This window comes from Portunus trituberculatus, chromosome 47, assembly GCF_017591435.1.
Source record: "Portunus trituberculatus isolate SZX2019 chromosome 47, ASM1759143v1, whole genome shotgun sequence".
Lineage (NCBI taxonomy): Eukaryota > Metazoa > Arthropoda > Malacostraca > Decapoda > Portunidae > Portunus > Portunus trituberculatus.
Window position 1 is genome coordinate 34,688,736 of NC_059301.1, and position 12,061 is coordinate 34,700,796.

Genomic DNA, 12,061 nt, shown 5'->3' on the forward strand with positions numbered 1-12,061 from the left:
AGCAATGTACATACGTAGCACAGGGAGTCCTCGTATGTCTCCCTCACCCTCGACCTGAACAATGTACATACGCAGCACAGGGAGTCCTCGTGTGTCTCCCTCACCCTCGATCTGAACAATTCACTGGTGTTACTGGTTTTGCCTCACTTTTAAGTTTACCTTTTACGCAATCTGTTCCCAAGGCCTTTTTTCCTTGGTTGTACAGTTTTCCATTAAATGCTTTTACTATGTTTTGAGCTTTCTTTTCTTTCTTTATAGAGTTTATTTTAATTGTTTTTTATTGATCATGAAATGGTGAGCTGTTTTTACTTTCGTTGTGTGTTCCTTCTCCTCCTCCTCCTCCTCCTACTGTTACTACTACTACGAGTACTATTACTACTACTACTACTACTACTACTACTACTACTACTGCTGCTGCTGCTGCTGCTACTACTACTACTACTATTAATCCTGCTTATTGTACTACTACTACTACTACTACTACTACTACTACTACTACTACTACTACTACTACTACTACTACTACTGCTGCTGCTACTACTACTACTACTACTACTACTACTACTACTACTACTACTACTACTACTATTACTACTACTACCACTACTATTACTGTTTCAGACAGTATTTGCACTTACCCTTATAGATAGACTTGAAAGCTACCCAGTGATTCTTCTTCATATCCAACATCGCCTTCCACTGATATTTACACATTTCGCACTTTATCTTCCGAAATAAATCAAGGGCCGCCGTGGTGCAGTGGAACCATGCGTGCTTTGGGGTCCGTGTGGTCTCCAAGCGCACGGGTTCGAATCCTTTCCACGGTCCTAGTGTAGGCTGGGCTTCCGCACTCGGGGCAACGGTTTCCTAGCGGGTGGGCTTTGAGATAGGAGGTGCCCCCAAAAAGTACTTCTTTTAGTCCATAAATTCCCGTGAAAAGCCCACATGGTATATAAAAAAAAAAGTAAAGTTTACATAATTATGAATACACTGCATCACTATTCTGCTTTATTGTTCTCTGTCACGATTCCAATTTTCTTCCATCATTGAGTAAAATATAAATTAAAATATATGATAACTGGAGTTTCTCTCTAAGATTGCTGATGAGGATAGAGAAAACTAGTAGTGATCAATGCCTCAAAAACTACCAACTCAACACAAAATACCAGACAACTATTCCCACTTCTGAATATTCTCGTTCTGCCCTTTACTTACAATCTGAACTGGAAACTTCATATATCATATCTTGCTAGAGCAACATCGGCGTTCTGAAGCGTCTCAACCTTTTTTTTTTTTTTTTACTCCTCAACTGCTAACTGTACAAGAAAGTTGTCCGCTTATATGGGTTCTACTCACACAGTTTCAATAGATATGGTGAAATCAAAAGTTTTTCGTCTCATCAATTTTTCTCTGACTGACTGTCTTCCGCCTCTTTCCCACCGCTGGAATAATGAATCTCTTACTATTTTATATCGCTATCTTCATGCCAACTGCTCTTTTCATCTTGCTAACTACATGCCTCCCCTCCTCCCGCGGCCTCGCTGCTTAAGACTTTCATCTTTCTCTCACCCTTATTCTGTCCAACTCGCTAATGCAAACGTTAACCAGTACTCTGTCATTCATACCTTTCTATGGTAAACTCTGGAACTTCCTACCTGCTTCTGCATTTCCAACATCGTACGATTTGACTCCACTAAGAGGGAGGTTTCAAGAAATTTATTCCTTTCATTTGGCTAACTCTCTTGGACCTACACGGATACTGGCAACGCAGGCAATTTTTTTTTCTTTTATTTAACTCAGTTTGTTGCCGTTATTCAGCCTTCCCTTGTTGCATCAATAAAAAAAAATATTAGCATATGTGAAGTACTTTTTTATAGGTGGGAGAAATTCACATAAAAGGCACATAATATGGAACAAGACTGGTAAGATCGTTGAACGGAAAAAGAAAATTCCATAATCTAGAACTAGTTCTACTCTCCTATAGGGTAAACATTTTATAGAAACAATAAGTAAACCAAATAGTGTATATGGATTTATAATCAAGAGCGTTAAAAGTAGAAGTCCCGAAGTTTAAAGATATATCCGTTATTTGTATTATGCAATGGAATTCTTCCTATATTGCAGGAACGATATGGTTCTATTATAATCAGTTCAGAGGGAAATTACTAAAAATGTTTGATGAAAACAAATGTGTCTTAGAAAAGGAGAGTGAATCTTTTAAATTTACTTTTCTTAGATGGTAGACATCAAAAGGGGATCTGATAGAGTCATTTATGTTGTAGAAAATATGTAACAAAGGAAACATAAACAAAATTATATCGAAAAGTAATGAAAATAGGACAATAAATATTTTATCCAAGCATCATAAAATTAGATAGAAAAAAAATGGTTCTCATGAGAGTAGTTGATAGATAGGATACACTCAATAATCATGTTATTATTACTGAGTCATTAAAGAACTTTAAAAAAAATATCATGCGAATTTCTAAATGAGAATGACAGGTGGAAATTTATATATTTCATATAGAGACATTCACGTTTTGCCCTGGTGACTTTTTGCAGTTTGCCTATTTTCTTTTTTTATATTCTCTCTCTCTCTCTCTCTCTCTCTCTCTCTCTCTCTCTCTCTCTCTCTCTCTCTCTCTCTCTCTCTCTCTCTCTCTCTCTCTCTCTCTCTCTCTCTCTCTCTCTCTCTCTCTCTCTCTCTCTCTCTCTCTCTCTCTCTCTCTCTCTCTCTCTCTCTCTCGACCACATCAAAATATCCTACTCCTCCACACGGCACTTACGTTCCCTGATGCTTATGTAGGCCTGTGCACTTCAACAATTCCTTTAATGGAAAGGACACTCGCAGCTGTCGGCAAAACAAACGCCAGAAGGGCTCTTTAATTTCTGCCCTCCGAGGACAGGAAAAAGAGAAGGATCATAAGAAGTGCGTGGGGTCAGTTTACTTCTGATTTGCCTTGAAAGTATAGTCTCTTAAAGGCGGTCAGGAAAAAAAAAAAAAAGGAAAGTGAATGTGTTAGACATACCAAGAAAAAATATATCAGAAAGATAAATGGTGATTAGGAAATGTTAATACTGTCATTAGTTAGAAATCATTTCTATCTAACTAATCCTTATTCTAATTTCTTCTATCTAGTAAGGTTGGCAGTCCCATTTCCTTCAGTCGTTCTTCATATGTGAGGTCCTTTAATTCCGGCACCATCTTTGTAGCAATCTTCTGTATCCTTTCCAATTTTCTTGTATCCTCTTTTAGAGCTCGGAGACCATACCACTGCTGCATATTCCAGCCTTAGATGTAGCATGCTTGTGATGATTTTTTTTCATCATATCTTTATCCATGTAATGAAATGCCATTCTTATATCGGTCAACATTTTATATGATAGTCCAAATATCTTACTTATGTGTTTCTCGGGGCTCAGATTTTCCTGTATGATCACTCCCAGATCTTTTTCCTGTTTAGTCGTCATTATTTGTTCCTCTCCCATCAAATAGTTCCATACTGGTCTTCTCTTACTTTTTCCTAGTTCCATTATGTGACACTAACACTAACACTAACACTAACCCTTGTGGCCCTCCGCTAGTTACTTTATCCCAAGTTGAGTATGTATCTCTGATCACAGTTCTCATTTTCCTATCCTTCAAATAATCTGTTGTCCATACTAGCAAAGTTCCTCGCAGTCCTCCTATGTTCTCTACTTTCCAAAGTAGTCTTCCATGAGGGATTTTATCAAAAGCCTTTTTAATATCCAGATATACTGTGTCTACCCATCCATCTCTGTTTTCAAGTCCTGCAACAACTCTCGAGTAGAAACTTAATAAATAAGTTTGATACACCTGACCACCCTGTCCTGAACCCAAATTGTCTGTTCGATATGACTTGCTCCTCTTCTAGAAATTTAACCCATTTTTCTTTGATAATTATTTCACACAACTTCCCAAGACACTTATAAGTGACACTGGTCTGTAGTTTAGTGGTTCAGTTGCCTTTCCTCCTTTAAATATCGGTATTACGTTGGCTCTCTTCCATTCTAGTGGAACTTTCCCTTCATTTATTGAACTTGTAATTATTTCCCAAATTGGATCCAGTAGTTGCTCTTTACATTCTTTTAACACCCAGCCTGATACACCATCTGGCCCCATTGCTTTTCTGACTTCCAACTTATCCAATAATCTTCCAATATCCTCTTTGTGCACTGCAATCTCCTGTAATCCTTGGCAATCCAATGTCCTATTAGGTTCTGTGAAATCATCTTCTGCAGTGAATACCATTTTGAAGCTCTCATTCATTATTTCACACATTTCCTTCTCTGTTTGGTATGTCTTCCTTCTTTAATTATTTTTTCAATTGTTTCCTTATTCTTTGTTTTGCCATTTATAAACTTGTAGAAAAGTTTGGGTTCATCTTTGCTTTTATTCACTACATCTTTCTCAAAGTTTCTTTCTTCCTCTCTCCTTACTCTAATATATTCACTTCTGGCATCTTTGTACTGCCGTCTGTTATAGTCATTTCCTGCTTTATGAGTTTCTTCCACGCTTTATCTTTTGCCTTTTTTGCTTGTATGCATCTAGCATTGTACCAAGCATGTATTTTTTTCTGAACTCTATAAACAGGTACAAACTTTTTACTCCTTCATTATATTTCTGTAAGAATATGTCATATTTCCCTTGTACTGTCTTTCTGTACATAATATTACTCCACTCAATATCAGCAAAATAGATCCTTAATTTTTCAAAATCTGCTCTTGCATAATTTAATCTCTCTCCTTTATAGTCCTCTCTGTAACTTATCTCATCTTCCTCCTGAATTTGCATCTCTAATGTCACATGATCACTTCTCCCCATTGGACTAAGGTATTGTATGATTGGAGGGGCTCTGGTTTCTTTGTGAAAACTAGGTCAAGCAACGATGGTTCTTCTTCCCCTGTACCTTGTTGACTCCTCCACCCACTGGTCCATTGCATTAACCATAGTCAACTGTAACACTTTCTCGCTCCACTGCCCAGCATTATCCATTACTTCCATCTCTCTCCAGTTTACTTTTTACAGTTAAAGTCTCCAACTAAAAGTATTCTTCTATCTCTTCTTATCATGTTATCTAGGCACTTTATCACCTCTCTTTGCATATCTTTATGTTCTTCTGTTCCCCATGTATTAGTCTTTGGTGGAACATATGTAACTATAATTTTTCTCTTCTTCAAATCTTCTGTTTTGATTGTTACTCCCATTACTTCCACTTTGTCCTCACCATATTGCACATCCTCCACACATATATTATCACGAACCATTATTAGCACTCCTCCCCTTTATCCTTCCTGTCTCTCCTCCAGGTATTATATCCCTCCTCTTTAAAGTTGACATGGATCTCTCCTCTCAGTTTTGTTTCAACGATGCACATTACATCCGGCTTTTTCTCTTTCAAATAATCCCTAACTTCCAATATGCTTGATAACAACCCATCTATATTAGTATAAGTCACTCTTAATTTCTTGCCTCCTCCACGACCTCCTCTTTCTTCCTTAGGTACCACTTCTTTAGTCTCATATCCAGAACCCTCCAGTAAAAATTCTTCTTCTATCTCTGTCCTTTTCTCGTTTTTTTTTCCTTAGCTTCACTTCTTAGCACTTTCTCCTTTTCCCTTTCCTCTAAGTTCATATCTCTTTTTATCCATATATCCTTGTGTTCAATATCATCGGCCAGCTTCCCTTTCCTAGCCATAATTTCCTCTACAGCCACTTGGGATCTCATTCTCACCTTCATTGGTCTCCTACCCCTTCACTGTATCTTCCTAGCCTGATCACTTCCTCCACCTCCTGGTCTAATTCTTGTGTGCTGTCTTGTACTCGTTTGATAACAGTTTTGGCCAATTCTCTCTCTTCACGTTCCCTCGTGAATTTATTTTGATTTTTCTTTTCCTTTATCCCAAAAATCACTGTATCCCGCACCAGGTCTTCTTCCTCTTTAATAACTTCAATTACAGTGACTTTGGTGTTCTCCTGAATTTGTCTCTTTACAACTTCTGAAAATTTAACTTTTCCTCTCCTTGCTTCTGCTTCCATCCATTTCTTAGTTCCTTCAGCTTGTTTTCCCCCAATCCACCTTCTGCCCTGTCCACATTCCTGTCCTGCACTTTAACCTGGAAGGTCCTTAAGAAGCTTTCGTAACCGTGGCATGTGGCTTTTAGTACGTCATTTTGTTTGTTTAGTTCTTGTATCTCCTCTTTCAACCCCTGATTGATTGCACTGACCATCTTACATTTTACTAATCTCAATTTCAGCTCCGTGTTTTCCGTTATCAGTTGGTCCTGTTTGGCCATTAGACTGACATCACCTCCTTCATATACCTTAATTCCCTTTCTACGTTGATTAACCTTCTCATATTACCTCGTTCGTCCCTGAATCCAGAAAAATCCTTGTCCATAATATCATCTGTTAGTTTTCGTAGACCAACAGGACTTTCGATGTACCGTTGGTTTTCACACGATGGCGGTATGTTTTGATTCCGCCAAACGCCTGGCAGCACTACTCTGTTCCATCACTCTCTCGTTATACTTTCCGTATATACGATCCAACACTTATTTAATTTGGAGACAGGAGAACCTATGGCCCCCTGCCCCCCTGTACATACGTCAAGGCCAGTCTCCAACTACCTGTTGTAGTTTTTCTCTGCGAGCTGCTCAAATGTCTGTGGTCAGCACGATGGCTGGTGTGTGTGTGTGTGTGTGTGTGTGTGTGTGTGTGTGTGTGTGTGTGTTAGTAGTAATCTAATAATATTTTGGTTTTAATTGAATGTGTGTGTGTGTGTGTGTGTTTCACTGTTTGATCTGCTGCAGTCTCTGACGACAGCCAGACGTTACCCTACGGAACGAGCTCAGAGCTCATTATTTCCGATCTTCGGATAGGCCTGAGATCAGGCACACACCACACACTGGGACAACAAGGTCACAACTCCTCGATTTACATCCCGTACCTACTCACTGCTAGGTGAACAGGGGCTACACGTGAAAGGAGACACACCCAAATATCTCCACCCGGCCGGGAAATCGAACCCCGGTTCCCAGGCTTGTGAAGCCAGCGCTCTAACCACTGAGCTACCGGGTGTGTGTGTGTGTGTGTGTGTGTGTGTGTGTGTCTCCCAAGGCGCGCGCGAGCACACACACACACACACACACACACACACACACACACACACACACACACACACACACATGAGAATGATAAATAAAGTCATATTCTCAATTAGTTAGTTTTCCTACCAAGCTGATTTCTTAGTGTGCCTTAGCAGTGTGAAGAGTAACTGATAAACTTTAAAGGTCATTATGGATGTTCATTCTTCCTTTTCTTTTAAACTCTCCAGACACTCCTTAATTATCTATATTTCATCGACTCCTCTTCACTATCTCATTCATGATCGTTCATGATCTTTGCTCCTTTTTTTTTTCTGGAGGTCATTTGAGTTGAGATGCTTGATCTTTGACATTATTCCCTCTTTGTGCCGAGTTCTTCGACTGATCACAGGCTTGTTGTTGCTACACTCAAGCTGCATGTAAAGTCTAGAAAGCCTGCAAGATGTGACCACAATGTTTCATCTTGAGAAGCTGAAGGACTTGACATGTGCTTAGGAATATGCAGTGACAGTCGCCAATCGGTTTGGAGTGCACGACACCATCGAGGACCCGGTAGGGCTGTGGGATACCTTCAAACGTGAGACTCTTGAGGCTGCCAAGGAATGCGCCAAAGGTCACGGAGTGGCTTCGCCTCGGTAGAGACGCTGGACAGTATTGAGGAGAGTCGCACTGCCAGACTTGGTGGGAACCGCGACCAGTACAGGGTTCTGTCATGTAAGACTAGAGCTCTCCTGAGGAGAGACAAGGAGAGGTACGTCAGGGGTCTCGCTGAGGATGTATATTGTCACTTATATGCTAATGACCTCCGACCTGCCTATCGAGCCCTGAAGAAACTCCGCTCTATGTCTACATCTCAGGCGAGCGTTATCCGAACAGCAGTTGGTCGTCTCGTATCGGACGCAGATGGGCAGATGGCTCGTTGGGCTGAGTATTTTGAGGAGCTGTTCATGGTGGATCCTCCAAGCGGACAACTCCGAACTGCAGGGTTACAGATGCTAGATCCTGATCTACTCATTGACGAAACTACACCCTACATTAATGATGTCAAAGAGGCTGTGGCAAAGTTGAGGGATGGAAAGACATATTATGGCATCTGTAACATCAGTGCGGAGCTGCTCAAAGCATGGGGTGAGGCCATGATCCGTTGGTTGCATGCTGTCATGACTGTTGTATGGCATTCAGGTACCATTCCCTCTTGATTGGAAAAAGGGATTGGTCATCCCTATCTGAAAGGGGAAAGGGGACCGTCAGGACTGCAACAACTACCGTGGTATAAAATAACACTGCTAAACGTACCTACCAGGCAAGGTGCTTGCCCATTTGCTGTTGATGCGTATGTGCAGTCACCTGCTGAAGCACCAGAGACCTGAACAGTCTGGCCCAGTAAGTCAACAACTGACCGGATACTAGCGCTTTGCGTACTGGTGGAGCGCCGACGTGAGTTTCGACACGGGGTGCTTGCAGCCTATGTCGATCTCAAGAAGGCGTTTGATTCAGTGCATTGAGAGATACTCTGGGACCATCTGCTTCTCCATGGGATTCCTACAAGGATTATTTATTGGTCTATTAACTGGCCTCTACTCCTGGACTGTGAGTGCTGTAAAGTGTGGAGGGGGCGTGTTCAGCTTCTTCCCTGTGAATACGGGAGTGAGGCAGGGATGCGTGTCTGCTCCATCACTTTTCAACATTTATATGGACTGGGTACTAGACAGAGGTGTAGACCAAAGTCATTGTGGAGCCTCTGTCGGCAATTCTGAGATTACAGATCTTGTTTTTTTCCGATGATGCAGTAATCTTTGCTGAGTCACTGGAGTTCTGGTAATGGCTCTAGAGTCTAGAGACACTGCACAAGGAGGCGAAGCCCCTGAGACTCCAGGTTTCCTGGCCTAAGACCATGGTTGAGATGTTTGGAGGATGAAACAGTACAGTCTGTCCATGCGTGTGGTGAGGAAATTGAGATCTCAGAAAACTTCACATACTTTGGTAGTGTAGTGCGTAACGACGATGGGTCGAATCAGGAAGTTGTACGATGGATTGGCCTGGCCCACGGCGTTATAGATTCGCTCAGCACGAGTATATGGCGTTGTTGGTACCTGTGTAGCCGAACGAAGATTTGGATTTTCATGTCATTGATAATCCCTGTTGTGAGACATGATCGCTGAACATCGATCTGAAGAGGCGAATTGATGTCTTTGGTACTAAATGCTTTCGCAGGATCATGGGGTACCGCTGGTATGACTTTGTGTCAAATCAGCGATTGCTCCGTGAGACTGATTCGATGCTGATTACCAGCATTTTCCGTCATCGCCAACTGCGCTTTACGGGGATATGGCACGCTACCCGGAAGCCGATCCTGCGCATATTTGGTTGTCTCCGAAAGGAATGACCCAGCATGGAGGAGACCAAGGGGACGTCAACAGAATTCATGGCTGCGGTAAGTCAATGCCTCTTGCTGGGACTTATTTGGCACGGAAAGGGAGCATGCATGGAGACTCGCGAGGCGTGACCGCCTGGAGTGGCGCCATAGGGTATGTGAGGCGACCCGCCACCCGGCATATGCCTCCCATGATTGATTGATTGATTATTTCCTTTGACACAATGATGAAGTGAAGGAAAACACAGTTCTGTCTTCTCATCTTTTCTTAAATTCTTTGATTATGGCACTACCTTGAAGCAGCTAACTTGAGATGTACAAGTCGTTTACTGTAATGCTGAAGAAACTAGAATCTATCCATTGCCACATCTTGACATAACTTCTTTGCCCATTATTGCCATCAAAAGTTGTTCTTCACATGCAGCAGCAGCAGGAGCAGCAGCGGCATCAGCAATAAGAACAACAACAATAATAGCAATAACAACAAAAACAACAACAAAAGCAACAACAACAACAGCAGTAGCAGTAGCAGCAGCAGCAGCAGCCACAGCAGCAGCAGCAGCAGCAGCAGCAACTACTACTACTACTACTACTACTACAACTACTACTACTACTACCACCTGCTGCTGCTGCTGCTGCTATTACTACTGACTGCTACCACTGCTAACGATATGATACTAATTACAGTAACAACAACAACAACAACAGCGGCAACAACAGTAACAACAATAACAGCAACTACTACTACTACTACTACTACTACTACTACTACTACTACTACTACTACTACCACTATTACTACTACTACTACTACCATACTATTATTACTACTACTACTACTGCTACCGATAATGTTGGTGCTACTGCTATTGCTATTACTACTGCTACCACTACTAACGGTGATATTACAATTAAACTAGACCGTAATAGGAGATATAAGAATTAAACAATGAAATAGGACTAATAATAATGAAATGCCACTACCATTAACATAAGCAACACGTTTCAGTCGCCGGGAAATTACCGCGGTTTGTTACCTTACCTCCGTCTTCTCCCTCCCTCCCCCTCTTCCTCATCCTTTTATTTACTCGTCATGGCAACAGAAATGACTCGAGTCGCACGCACGTTTACTTGTCTAGGTAATTTCCAGTGTAAGGTGTGTGTGTGTGTGTGTGTGTGTGTGTGTGTGTGTGTAATGATTTTAATAATAATAATAATTGTGATAATGATAATAATAATAATAATAATAATAATAATAATAATAATAATAATAATGTACGGTTCATTAGGAATTGCAGTACATACATACTGAAAATATAAGATTAGAACATTAGCTTAGTAGTTTATAGCTCGCACCTTTGTGGGGATCGCACTATGTTGGTAACGGTCGGTCCTCGGGCCCCTAATGGGCCTGACCACATTATTGTGACCTATGGCGTGGGCTGGTTTGGGGCGTTAGGAAGGAGGAGGTGTCGTAGCCGTGGGTGGCGCAGCAGGCCTCTAGCCAGCTTGACGGGAGCCTCTCGGTGTATGGCAGCCAGTCTTGGGAGACTCAGGATAGTTAGGGCGTGATCGTAATTTGTGTAGTCAGGGCCAAGGATGATCTTGCATGCCCTCTTTTGCACATCCTCTAATTGTTGTTGTTGAGTGTAGGTGAGGGAGAAAGACCACACTGGTGAGGTATACATAAGTCTGGGCAAGATAAAGGTGATGTATATCCCCTTTAACTCATCAGTAGGTGTGCCCAGTGACTTAAGTCTAGCCAGCATGTAGAGTCTATAGGCCGCCGACCTCACTGTGGCGGTAACATGTAACTTCTATGTCAGCTGATCGTCCACTGTAACCCTGAGCAGCTTGTCCGACCGAACCACTTGGAGGGGATGAGGACCTAGGGAGAGTTGGGGGGAAGGGGACTGCCGCCGAGGAGGTGCAGTCTTGCATTTCTACAGTTTTGGTGTGGTTGATTGTCATCCTGCTCTTCGCCGACCATTCCTACATATTGTCCAACTTTGTTTCAAGTGCTGAGTAGTCTTGGTTTTTGTTGTTGATTGGCAAACCCACAGTGCAGTCATCCACGTACTTCCAGCAATAAGGGGTGTTTGTCAGAGCGTCATTAATCAGTATCAGGAAACAGAGTGGACCCATCTTGGGGATCTGAGGTACTCCACACGTTAGCTGTTGGTAAGAGGATGTGTGTTTCTGAAAACGCACAGCTTGTCGGAGTCCCGTGAGGAAATCGGCTAGCTAGGCTGTCAGGTGAGAGGGCAGACCCAGACTGATGGCTTTTTTTTAAGACAACATTGTGGTTAACCAGATCAAAAGCTATCCTTAAGTCCGCAAAAGCAACTGCTGGAGAGGTGTTTCGATTATCACGGAGCACAGCTGATTTGGCAATGAGTAGATAGTGGATGCTGCATTCTGGGTAGCTTCGTATGATCAGCAGCAGGTAACCAGGTCCCGGAGAGGCACCTGTGTCCATAAAGAGGCGGTGGCGTTGTGGATAAAGTGGTGAGCGTGGAATCCAGCAGACGTCCACGTGTAGGTTCGAATCCCACCACAT

At 42.1% G+C, this 12,061-nt stretch overlaps 1 protein-coding gene across 1 annotated transcript; it reads left to right on the forward strand.

Annotated features, from left to right (window-relative positions):
• The first annotated feature begins 7,729 nt into the window (after positions 1-7,729).
• Positions 7,730-8,326, forward strand: LOC123498214. The gene has a single exon (XM_045245378.1). The coding sequence runs from the start codon at positions 7,730-7,732 to the stop codon at positions 8,324-8,326; it is 597 nt and encodes a 198-aa protein (XP_045101313.1).
• The last annotated feature ends 3,735 nt before the right edge of the window (positions 8,327-12,061 follow it).

Bases quoted from the DNA above. Each gene is read 5' to 3' on its own strand.
- LOC123498214 (XM_045245378.1), top strand. From the start codon at position 7,730: ATGCGCCAAAGGTCACGGAGTGGCTTCGCCTCGGTAGAGACGCTGGAC.